Below are 13,548 nucleotides of genomic sequence, written 5' to 3' on the forward strand. Positions count from 1 at the left end.
GGGACAGCCTCCCTTAGATTATCCGTGCAATGTGCGATCTCTGTCTTAATCAAATGATGGAGGCCAGAGGATAATGTGTCTTTGGTGAAACATCCTCAACCTGTCAGCAATTTAGATTTCAGAAAAGTTCAAATCAATTCTCCTTTCAGACCTTTCAGTCGTTTGTAGTCCCCCCTCCCTCACTTTCTTTTTTGAATATCACTTAGAATTTTAAACACATTATGTAATGGATTCACAATGTCATCTCCGGAACATCAAGCAATTCTTATAAGTCTGCGATCTTTTCATCAGCGGAGAACAGAGAGGTTCTCGTACGTGTCCGAAAAGGCTCCGAGTTGTTTATCAATGAGTTTTTCTTTCGTTTTTACGAGATCAAGTGACTGATCTATTGCTGGAGTCAGTTGATGATGAAAAATGAAGAAAAAATTATTATTTTCCTTTTAATTGAACTGACATTTGACATTAACATTTCCAAGGTTGCACTGAAGTTGAGGACGCTGTTCTCAGTACCAACAAATAAGCACAAACACAGCTGTTAAAGCTGTTAAAGCTGTTAAAGCTGTTCAAGCTGTTAAAGCTGTTAAAGACGGCATCTTTCAGCGGCTCGATTTGGACGGATGTTTCAACGCCTGTAGATGCCTGTCTTTCTTGAAGAGGGACTTGTTTGTTTGGGTTTCGCCCGAACAAACAAGAAAGCAACCTCAAGCATGTCATCAAAAAATAAATCAAGAAAAGGTCCACCAATCATATCGAGCTTCCCAGGGCAGTGTCTGCCTCAATGGAGGCTTGATTTCCTGTGCACCGCATTTCTATCGGCCTTTGTGTAAGCCTGTCAAAGCCAATGCAGAGAAAACGAAGACAGCAGGAGCCCTCCAACCAATCTCCGATGCAATTCCAATTAAGGTGGCATTGCTCCCATTCCCAAACAATTAAAGTGTCGCTGTGGGTTTTCAATATGACTTCATTCAGTCATTACTCGCCTCGGTGGATGTCCAGATAAAACAATGTCCTCCTGGGAGAAGAAAAGCAGGACTGCTTGCTGCTAGACACCAAGGATTTATTCCCCGTATGAATCAAATTGTGTGAATGTGACAGGAGCTAAATATAGTCTTTAGCTCCTCTCCTCCACGCTCGCCCTTATTTGCAAGCAATCATTTGTTTGATTTGTATCAGCGTGCGGAATCTGGACAGGAGCGATCCTGTGGGTTCTGGAGAATGAGAGAGAACAAATAACGGTCTGTTGCACAGGGTGAAAAAAAAGATAGGGAGGACTTATCTTGCAGCGAGGAGCCCAGAAGAAGAAAAACATGGCTTCAAGTGACTCAGTGCAACCAGAGCCAGAGGAAAGAACCCCCCCCCCCCTCCCATCCAGACTCCCCCCCCACTGTGTATACATTCACCTCCCAAACTCCTCCGCACACCACTGTCGCTGTCAACGAACACTTTCCCCTCCTCTTTTCAATCCCCCCCCCCCCGATATCCAGTGCAAACACTGTCATAAAGTCATCACGAGTAATTTAGCAAACTAGATATCTGGAGCCGTGCCCTGGACAGATCCCTGCTCTCAGCTTGGGAGAAGCAAAAACCTCCCAAACAGCAAAATGCTCTGCCAGCATTAATTAGATTGCTCTGGCCGCAGCAGGGAAGCGTGGGAAAATGGTCACGATGGCACACTCTGCTCGATTGTATTCGCCACATTGAAATGCCAAAAATGGTGGGGCACCAGATTTGCTGATGCATTTCAAGCTTCCCATCACTGACACCTGCTATGAATACTGAACGGAAACGGAATATTTGAGCGAATCTTTGATTGGGCCGCTAAAAAGCGGGTGGGCTTAGAATTTGGCGCGATACAAAGCAACCAAAGTGCTCCCAATCTCTTTCAATAGGTGCGCAACATGACTGAGGATGTGAAGTAAAAGGGTGAAAATGGGTCTTTTTTAATTTCATCTCGACTTTTAATGGAAACTTTATCAAAAATGTAAAAGTACGATGTTTTGAAAAGTGGGACAAGGGAGGTGAAGGCAAACAGGGAAACACTGGGGCATCAGGCTGATTAGACACAATGACATGACTCTGATCAAAGCACACAGAAATCCCCATAGCCCATCTCACGTTAACATGATTAGTGTCATCCCTGATTTGACAATCCTGCCAGGGAGGTAGAACCAACTGGGGGCGGGAACGCTCAGCCACTAATTATTCTTGCTGGATGTGCAAGCCTCCATTACTATCGTGTAGCTCGGATACCAGTTTGTTTTTGCTGTGGTTACGTGTTGTCCTGTGGAGTAACGTTCACTGAGCTTGAAGGTCAGATGTGATTCGTACTCTAAGAGGTACATTTCCTAATTGAAAGATCAGTTTCCAGAACTTCTGAATAAGTAGCAACGTCCTGCTGAGTAAACTGAGTCTGGAGGATTGAATTTCCATTCATGATGAAAAACAGCTGAAAATGTGGACTCTTAATCAGTAAAAAAGGCAGTATCACGGTAAAATGGTATACCAGCGTATTTAGAAATCAGACGCTTCTCTTTCAATTAAACTGACACATATGCTGACATGCTGTATAGGGTTTCCTCCCGCGTACTGTGGTTATGGCTAAAACCACGTTTCCACTAAGAAGCTCCTGATCATTTTAGTCCAAGGACTACTTTTCAAGGAAAGAAAAAGGTTCCTTCAGCCCGTTGTTCAGCCTGCAGTTCAGTGTGCCCCGAATAACACACTGAAAACGTAGCTTTGTCTCACTGCGGCAGCGTTTCCTGCTGCAGGGTTTTTACCGTGTGCACCAATCCTCTGCTGAGTGTTTGATAGTTGTCTATGCTTTAGAATGCAAATACATTCCGAGCCATCACTTTTTTTTGTGACTGTCTTTCAAAAATGTTCGGAAAACTTGTTTTATGAATAAAGCGGAGCCAGCAGTTCCTGTGTGTGTGTGTGTGTGTGTGTGTGTGTGTGTGTGTGTGTGTTGAACCAATCAGCGACGAACAGCCTGAACGTTCCTACACAGCGCGTGTACACGAGGGTATGAAGGTAGGAAATGTTCAAGACTTCCTGATGGCATTCCCCACAAAGGAGACACAATCCTTTGGTCTCTATACCCGCAAACATTTTCAAGTTATTGAAATGCAAAGGTTGTTTTTTTTCGAATACCAAATGTGACTGCCTCCAAACACAGATATGCAATCATAATTAAATGTAGAGGTGCATCTTCTGTTCACTGAGCAATGCTTCATCGCAGTAAACCTTGAACATTTCTCTTCCCGAAGTTTCACATCCATTTTGAGGCAAACGTAATTGACACGTAATTGAAATTTAAATTGAATTTGTTTTGACCCGGTAAAGTCTCAGGGGAAAAAAAAAGAAAGAACTAACTCTGACGTATTATTGACAAGCCGTTGGGGTAGTTTCTACTCCTTTGCTCTCTGGACTGAGGGCAGACTGGACGCTGCAGTGACTCACTGTCGCCTCTCCATCAACCGGTGGAATTACAAGACAGGGCGGACCGGACCCTGCTCGATATTCCTGCAGCAAAATACAATGATGTGTTTGGAATAACGTCAAAACTGTAACGGCATCACGCTCATATAAAATGAATCTTCTGAATGTTTCCACGTAAAATTCCAGCCAGATATTAGCACACACAGCATCATGGCCAAGCTACCTTTGTGACTCTAAATGGTATGGGAGGACAAGCTCAGGGACTTTTAACTCATCCGTGATAGTAAATGCTCTCAGAGAGGCTGAAGGTGAGAGCGGCCTGTGCTCCTTCAAACACTGATATCACAGTGGCCTAAATGCCGGCTCCGCCATATCTCTTTTACCCATCTGACTGAGCATCCGGTCCTCTTTAGAATAGCCACACGAAAGCCAAAGTCCGAGACACTGAGCCCTAGTCCGCTGTGGATTTAGCCACCTGTTAAGGTCGGAGGAGGATTATCTGTGCCTGATAAACTGCCCACATTCCCCAAAAAAGAAGAGGGAACTGAATTGAAACTTAAAGATTAATAGCTGAGTCTCTGCATTAGTTTCCCCCCCTTTTCCCGACTCAGCTAAATTCCCACCAGTCCGGGGATTGTGATGCGATAGTCTGGCGGCACACTTTGCCCCACTCATCATAAAACACTCTGTAGCAGTTACCTACCACTAGCCTTTATACGGCACTGTATTAATTCAGTTTCTTGGCGATATTTTACAGAGAAAAATGGTGCATGCCCCATTCTTAGCCTTGAGACACATTTTTTATTCTGTGTTTTAATGAATGGGAGCAGAATGTGGAAAGGACGTTTAAATGGTCATGGCAATTGTGTTAAAAGCTCAAAATATGAGCAACAGTAAATATGCATTGCTTTGCCTTGACGTTTTTATTTCACTTATTTGGCATGAGATCAATGAGTGTGTGTGTGTAAGAAACCCATTACAGTACTTACCCAAAAGTAGCCTTGAGGTAAGGAGGTGCTCGCTGCAGAGAAGCCCAACAATGCACAGTGAACCGGATTGTGGAGGGCAGCTTCAAGCTACAAGAGACAAAATGAATATTGATTTAGTGTGTGTCACGGCTCAATACTGACACCTTAGTTTACCTTCCAAGAGACCACAAAACTGGCCCTGACTGTTTGAGAAGGGGGGGGGGGAGTGAAGAGAAGAGAGGGTCAGTGATGAGCACCGCACGTCTTTAACTGTCAGCCTCCACGGCGACAACCATCAATCACGGGTAATTTATAGCCTCTCCGGGCCAGGCCCCTCCCCCCTTTTCTCTCTCTTGTTGTGTGTGTCTGTAAACACTAAACAAAAAGAGGATGCTGGCCAGATCACTGCTCTCCCCATCTGCACCGCGAGGCTATTCCTCCCCCCCCCCGCCTGTCTGTCTGTCTCCATCTATTCATATTCTCTACGCAGATGTATGGTTCGTCCTCTCTATCAATCTCTCAGTCCCACTTTCCCATTTCTCATTCTCTTCTTTCACTTTGTTTTTTTTATATGCCGGCTCTTTTTCCTCTGTCTGTGTCTTTTTTTCTCTCCCTCTCCCCTTCTGCCAGCTCCCCGTCAAGTGCGGTGCGATGTTTTTTTGATAGGGAATTAAGTGGCAGCCATAATAGTGTCCATATGGAGGCCCTGTGGTTAAGAGAGCGAGGGAGTGGCGGTGGACCAGAGGGACCGCAGCACTATAACGGACGGTGCCGGTAGTTCGATGGTGGTTGGATTTTTATCGGTCGCCTGAGACATGGCGAGCATTGTAGGCCAATCTTTCTGGACCTAGATTGCTTTATTTGTGAGCACTCTCTAGAGTCAGCCTGGCAGTGGGATCTATCCTCTCCATCAGAACAGTCCCACCGCAACATTATATTCAGGTATTCAAAGGCAGGGATGTGCAAATGAAGAGCCTTGTTCCTGAATGAGATATTTACCATTTAAAAAAGGTTACGTGGAATACAATACATGTGAGCTGTTTGCAATTGACAGCCTATTATTCAAAAGAAAGATACACAGCACTCTTCCTCTAAATCCACACAATCCCACAATAATGAAAATGAAACATATTGTCCATATTATCAATTTAGAATGAAACATTTCGACTGTTACACGAAGCAACATTTTATGTGAGAACGGCTCGATGTGAGCAAGACTAGCGAGGCGAGGATGGATTGTTTTCCTACTAAAGTGTAGACAGTGACTGTGATCAATACAGTAAACCGCTGGTCCACTCACTGGATTCCTGTTAACAGCCAGCCTAAGAAGCCTGTGTGGATCATTTGCATCTGTGATTGTGGAAATCATTTCGACGGGGCACAAAAGGAAATGTTGTCTTCAAGCAAAGACCATCTCGCTGGCGATCCAAATGCTAATACGGTATCACTGAGACGCCATTCCAGAATCAATGAGATCCAAGCTTTCTCAAAGTCAATCGCCGGTCCTCGGTATAGCACTCACTGTGTGTGTGTGTGTGTGTGTGTGTGTAGTGGGAAGTTGAGAAGCTGAGGCTATTCCCAGGTGCGGAGGCAGGATGAGAGAGGAAGGTGAGCCTGTAAGCTGGCTGATGAAGGTATGATGGAGGACTTTGGGGCGCGTGGGTAGGAAAAGGGCAGGTGAGCTAATTAAAGCAAGATGTGTTGACGTGATGAGAGGGCGGCCTCCCAGCTGCCGGTTACCAATGACCCAATGGTTCGACAGAGAGTCCGCCCCACCCATTACCCCAAGAGGGCGCCTGCCCATATGCTGGTTCCAGGTGGCAATGGTTAGCAGAGGAGCACCCACAGCTCATGGCTCTGTACGTCGATAAATGTAAGAAGAGGTGGTTATTGGGCGTGGTCTAATATGACAGGGAAGGGTTTGATGATTCATGCTTTAGGCTGTCAGACTGTCTGAGCGGTGTCCCCTTGCTAAGGGTGACTTCCCCAAATCCAATTAATGTTGTTTTACTTCCCAAGGCTACTCAGGTGCACTGATATTCCTTACAGCAACACTCATTGCTCTGCAAGCACTGTGAAATCTGCTCTCGAGCATCATATCCTCCCGGGGCACCATAATGTTATCAATGACAATGACACACTGCGGCCAGCATTGCATTGTCTGGCCTCCGCCATGCTTATGCAATGCATTCTCTTTATTGGAAAGACTTCTCTACAGTCACTTATGAGATACTGCATTGAGCAAAACTCCTGAGCCCACATTTCTGCACTGTTGAGACGAAAAAAAACGAGTTTGCAAATATTATATATTGCACTGCTGAAAATCAAATCAAAAATATCATCTCCGTAAAAACGGCATTCGTGCGGAGAAGTGGGTGCTGTTATTAGACCCAGGGAAAGGAAGTATGGCTGCATTTTTTTATTTATTTTTTCTAATTCCACAGTCACAGTGCCTTCCCCCAATTCCACATACCAACAATCTTTTACATGCACTAACAAGCACTAATAGAAAACGTCCACTGTTTATTAACTGGTAATTGACTGGTGCTGGCGCTCCCTCCCCACCGTAACCACCGCCTAAGGCTACGGGCAGGACGGCCTGTCATCCTGAAATGACTTACATCCAGAGCACTGCTACAGGTAATGCACACTAAACAAGCTCCTAACATCAGACTCTGCAAAGTTGCTGCTCGGGTTATCAAAAATGAAAGCTCTGATGGAGAGCGGCGTCTCCTCATTGATTTCTTCATGAAATATTAAATGATGCAGAGTTTTTTGACCGTATTTAGTCTATTTTGACCTTTTCTGTCAACATGAGTTCTGCTTCTCTGACAGCGTGTCTGCTGCGGATGCTCAACATCTATCATGAGCTAAAATGTGTTGTTCTGCAGCTGGCCCTGATTTAGTAACTGATTAATGACTCTGACAAACTGCTAATACTCTATATCCATTACGTGCATTTGGATGGTACTCTTCGGCAGAGAAGCAACACCCCTCTAACTTTCCTTTTTTTGATTTCTTACAGATTCTTTTCTTGTGCTAGAAATTCTAACTGAGGAGGTGAGCAAACAAAAAAACAACAGTAAAACTGACTTTTATACAGTTTAAAAAACAAAGAATAAAGAATGTGAATAACTGTACAACTGGAAAAACAAACACAGATGGAAGAAGAAAAGTGACAGTTCACTGAGGATGACCGCAGAGACACGAAATGCTGTATGCCTGGGGTGCAAACATACAACAATTTTCCAAGTCAAATTGCCAGGGTCACACGGTCATTACATCCGATTCTGACAAAAAAACAAGTTTGACCTTAATTTCAGACTACACTATGTTTCACTACTGATTTGTTTTCCTTCTTCGATTTAACAAGACAATGTTTCCTGACAGCAGATGGCTAAATGACTGCGGTATCGTCTGATATCACTCCATCCAATGGAAAAGGTTGGGAACCGCTTCTCTGTAATAAGTCATACATTAGGATTTCGGACACTTGCATCATCCTTCCATTTCACTGGCAGGTGTAGTGTTGCATAAAGGTCATTTCTGATAACCGTCAAAGACTAAAAATTCAACTGTGGGATTTTAGCAACAATGTACTGCACATGTTCCCTGTTAGCAAATGTTTTTGTTCGACTGTGGGAATTTTTGGGGACAAAATACAATGTATGCATTTGACACTTTGGAAAGTGTCAAATTATTTCCCTGTATCTTCATCAGGGTTTATCAGAATCCGAATCAGCTTTATTGGCCATGTACGTGTACGCATACAAGGAATTTGACTCCGGTTTTACATTGATCTCCACGTACATACACAGAATGTTACAAATAAACAGGAAAGAAAAATGTAAAATATATTGAAAAAAAAAAAATTTAAACAGGGACGAAAAAAAACAAAAAACAAAGTAGAACAGATGTAAGCGTAAACATTTAACGACATATATAAATATAAATATACATATATATAAATATGGACACAATCCTATACAACAACAGTGTCTGTGCAATTAAGGTAGTAGTGCAGAATGGAGGTGGTCGTGCAGTTTGACTGATTAATTGTTCGTCAGAGTGACGGCCAGTGGAGAGAAGCTGTTCCTGTGTCTGTTTATCTGACAGATACATACACTTTGAGGTAACTAGCTAGTTTTAACCAATATTTGTTACGCCTAGACCTTCTGGGTAGTGTTTGTTGCCACAGTCTGTTCCTGTTGTGTTGTCTATCACTCACCTTGTCTCTCGTTTCAGACACCCCCCCTCCCTCGTGTGCCGTCCTCCTGGGTGATTACAAGCCCCGCCCTCATTGCTTCCACCTGGGCCTCGTTCCCCTGTGTATTTAGTCGGTGTTTCCTCCTTGTCCTGTGCCAGTTTGTCTCGGAGATGTTTGAGGAGCGTATCAGCGATATGTCCCTGTGTGCCTCTCCTGTGTACCGAACCCTGATCAAAGTAAAGAACTTGTACGTGGAACCTATCTACCTCGCCTTGAGTCTGCTTTTGAGTCCTGCTCCCTGTGGGCCCCAGACCCCCCTAACAATATTTGTCTTTCAAAATTGTAACAACTGCCTTTTTGCTGAAAAGGAAAAAGAACAATCGATCACATGGCACATCATCGAGATGTATACACTCAGTTGCCAGTCTATTAGATACAGCGAGCTCATGCAATCCAATCCAATCGTCCTGCAATAAGTCCTGCGTTCATAAGAGTCATTGATCCAGCTGTTTGGTCATTTGGGAGGCGGCAGTTTGTGTTACTGTTGTGGTGTGTTACACTGAAAAGTGTTACTGTCATATATCAGTGAGGGGAGGCTGAACATCAAAAACACATCTCTGTATACTTAAGCACAGTACAATAGCACCACAAACTGCCTCCTCCAAAATGATCATACAGCTGCTGCTGAGTACATATACATTGTACAGTATGTATGCCACATAAGCTCTTATACACACACACTGTTTGTGGACACACTCTCATGACACAACCATACGGGGACAGCAAAACACTGTTTGCTCATTATCTGTTCTCCAATACATTGTGCTCTCATAATGAAGCTCATTCAAAAGGACAACAGGATCAAAGTTGGAACTTGCTTCTCATGTTATGATTCCGTGAGCTCGATGTCGCCCTGCGGTTTAAAATTCCACCGCCATCTACGAGCGAAGATCAAAGGGCCAACCACCTGCTGTGCTCGCAGGCCTGCGTTACGTTCGGAATATTCAAAGTCACTTGAATACAATACGATTAAACCATCGAGAGGGCTGAGTAGACAGTCTGATGTTTAACTCTTGATGGGCACGTATAGCTGCTTTAGAGGAGGTTGGCACTCGAGGCAAAACCATCTGGCTATCAGCTTATTATTAAAACCGGCTCAGGACATTTGCCTCAATTTAATAACCACTGTCTGTACAGTAACGATTCCCTGTCTCCCCTGGCTATGTCACAGATCACATCAGCAATGAGTGGAATGAAGTTGGAGAGCGGTTTTGCATATCGCTGCTCAGAGCCACTGCCTGACATTGGTAGGACATCACAAACTCATATTCATGTCTCGACTGAGATTTTCTTCCTGCGTGTCCTTCACCGCTGCTCGCTGAGCGATTGCAACACGCCCAACAAATGTGATGCAAATTCGCTGTGTCGCTAGCCCCCCTTCCCCCCCCCACACACACACACACATAAAGATCCATACACCCACTCCTGCATTAATGGGTTCAAAAGAGGACTACGGGCCAAAACTTCTGTGCGTAATCAATCACTTCCTCCATCTTCACTTCCCCCTCTGACAGAGACGGGGGACATCGGCACGGGGCTCAGACAAGCTCTGGATGAGCGATCTGTACCTACCTCAAAGACAGAAACTGACACAACTGTTTGTCAACACAGGGGCTGCTCGATGAAACCCCGGGCACAGGAGTGGACGAGGCTTTCTATAATCCTTTATCAGATGGCAGGAAACGCAGAACAAAGGGAGCTGTGGCAGCAGCTCGGCCCTTGCCATGTGGCGGTTGCAGCTACTTTTGCCAAGGAAGCTCTGCACATGAAGGAGCACCTCCCGAATTTCAATCTGCCCCCTTACAATGCTTGGATCCTAATTCTGTGGTGGCCTGTTTGGCACGACATGAGACGAACACAAATCACAAGCGCTTCTCAAAACGGGAATCTGATTGTTCAAGCACCGCACTTCAGGCCCATTGTTTCAAGCCCGTATTGTGATATTATAAAGCCGTTTATATCTGTTCTAGCCATGGTATTACAAGCATTAACCATTTCATGAAAGAACTCATTTTTTCACACTTTCTACACGTAAACACTTTCTAAATCACATGACAGTCCCTATTTGCACCTACTTTCACAGAGTGCAGAGGGTAGAGACAACCCGTCATTAAAGCTCTTAACACTGGCCAACACAACAAATGAAGCAGCATCCAGAGTGGTAGTTGTGCATTTCTTGAAAGCAAGTAGCAGGAAGACTAATTAGCAGAGAATAAGGAGAGGGCATATCACTGCAGCAGACAGGATTTGTTTGCCACGATAGAAAATCAAAGAGGAGAGAGAGCCTTCTCCCCTTTTTCCTTTAGAATTGATGCCGTTTTTGCCTCTCCGCATTGACGTAAAGAGGAAGAATGTGACCGAATTAGCACATTTAGCAGATCTGCAGGATTTCCCTTCTGGGTACATAATTTGTTCCTGCATGCTATCTTGACAAGTACAGAGTGAGCAGAAACTCGGGGCCAGAGAAGGAAGGCTCTGCTCTGAGGCATTGCTAGAGTCTCTTTGATTCCCTGTAATTAGTAGGTTAACTGTCGCAGCAACAGATCAGGCCCTTTGCAAATAACCTCAATGTCAAGCGGTGGGTGTGTCGCTCCCCATTCCACGTCTACACAGACACCGCACTGCCCTCTGTTGGCGAGGAGAGTCATGAAGGGGAAAGGGAATGCATAGCACGGAAGCCAGACTTGCGGTGCGAGAGCAAGTGGCAACTACAATGCAGTCGCCATGTAAATTAGAGCACGGCGACTGAACTACCATGCAGTAAATCAACTCTCTTTAGTGCACCTTAACTGTGCAAATCAGACTGAGCAGTCCAAATAAAACCACACCTTCATCCTGTCATTACGTTGGCAAATAAAAAAACCCAAACCCTTTTCACCGTCCCTGTTCCAGCTGTTTAGTAAATGAATTCAGAGCTCAGTTGGAAGGAGGAAGGCTGTGCTGTTGACATCCATTCATAATACAACTCATACATGCTCTCATGTTATTGGTTACATCATCGTAGGCTTCTTTTGGAACACTAGAAACTCTGTATCTCACGCTATTAGAGAAAACATCTGGTCAAACATCTGGTCAAATTGAACCGAATAATTAATCGAATAAACTTGGAATACTTTGTACTTTTACGTGGATTTTCTTTTCTTTACATTTATTTTACAAGCGCTCATGAAAATGATGACACACACACCTCCATTTAGCCACCTCCATTCAATAATAACAGCACGTCAGTCAGGATTTACACCAGGGGTGCCCACTGCCCGCCCACCACAACTACATTTCTGCCTCTGTGGCTTTAGCGTCGCTGTTTGGTGCTGACATGGGACTTATCGCAAACGGAGGCAGCAGAGCCAGCAGTTTCAAGCTTTTTGGCTTAAAAGTACCGTATAACCATTACTTGAGTTTAATAACGTTGACTTCTGATGCTGCGAGTGGAGAGATCCAGATGTGCAAAAGGAGAAAGCCTGCCCTCTGTACACTCCCAGGTCCATTAGTTAAGAGGTCGCAAACTGTCACAACTCTCTCTGAGTCGTTCTCTCTGCAAATGCCAAAGTTTGACTTCTGCCCTGACCTCAGCGAGAGGTGCTCTTTGAGCGGGAGTGTTAAGCAGTCAGAGCTGGTGGGCTGTCACTTTCCGCTGTATTTGTGACAGTGACAAGTCTGGCGTGTCTGGAGGTGGGTTTCAGCCGAGCTGACCAGGAGGGCCAGGGCCCGCATCAGCAACGTGATCCGCCGTCATGCAGAGAAAGTCGAGTTGACACTTGGCCTGGCATTTAAATATTCCGCATGCTGACAGCTTGGCTTCCCCCTTTCAATGAGCAGCAGCGCTCAGTTTTTTGTTTTTGTTTTTTGTGTGGAGAGTGGCTCCAAAAATGTACAGCACGATTTGAGTTAAATGCAGGTCTCAGTGCATTTCAACAAACACATTTCATCAAATACAAATCGATCGGGAGATGCGTTATACGGAATTCCTGAGCATCTCCGCAGAGTGAACCTTGCAGGAAGCCATCGGAGCAGCTTTACAGAGAGAAAGAAGTTAGTATCTATGAATTTAATATTGTCGAGCGCACCTGTTGATTTTGGGAGTAGCTGCCACATTAGGCTCTGCCACATGTCCTGAAAACATCAGCTTAATGCTTGATATTAGGTCTTTTACATTAAAATGTAATCTCACTATGAAATGGAAATCAAACATCATGCAGAAACTCACATCCTGTGCAGGTAGAAAACACATTAAGCAGCTGATGGGTACCCACTGATGGCATACCGGCAAGATGACTTGTGAAAATTATCATTAAGCCAAAAAACAGCTAAATAGGGAAATAAAAGCGTGGCCCAGTCAGCGTTGTTGGTCATCATCATGATTCATTCGACCCTGATAATCACAGAAAAGCCTGCCAACTGTACGTTCGCCTGCATTCCCAACAAGTCAAGGAGAAAGAGTACAGATCTAGAGGACGCTCAGGTCTGAAATAGAACAGAACAGGTGCATCCCACTGTTTTGTGTTTTTCTGTTTTGCAAGACGGATATTGCTGCGGTGTTAGAAGGAGCTTTTAGATCCATGCTGTGGAATCCATTCTCTGCAAATCAGAGAAGAGGTGGCTGATATCTGCCTCTCTGTAAAGGCAGGGAACAACCTTCAAACAAGAGGGAGAAAGCATTGCAGGAGGTGTCAATGCGATGACTTTACCTTCAAGAAATTAGAATTTTTAAAAAACTGGCTGGAAGGAGGAGAGGAAATAAATCACCAGAAAGGCATTGCAGCAGGGAAAGGCCACCTCTTCCACACTGTGCTCTTTTTTAAGATTATTTCATAACATAGTGTCTGTTATGCTGTGTGCTACAGTGCACGCACGCACGCACAGCCTTCACACTCA

The 13,548-nt window shown here is 44.6% G+C and overlaps 1 protein-coding gene across 1 annotated transcript in view; it reads right to left on the reverse strand.

Moving 5' to 3' along the window:
• The window catches only part of arhgef10la (Rho guanine nucleotide exchange factor (GEF) 10-like a), a 118,751-nt gene that overhangs the window by 15,839 nt on the left and 89,364 nt on the right, over positions 1 to 13,548 (reverse strand). The window contains exon 20 of the mRNA XM_079265254.1: positions 4,428 to 4,514. Coding sequence (XP_079121380.1) covers positions 4,428 to 4,514 — 87 coding nt within the window. The remainder of the gene's footprint in view (positions 1 to 4,427; positions 4,515 to 13,548) is intronic.

This window comes from Melanostigma gelatinosum, assembly GCF_949748355.1.
Source record: "Melanostigma gelatinosum genome assembly, chromosome: 3".
Lineage (NCBI taxonomy): Eukaryota > Metazoa > Chordata > Actinopteri > Perciformes > Zoarcidae > Melanostigma > Melanostigma gelatinosum.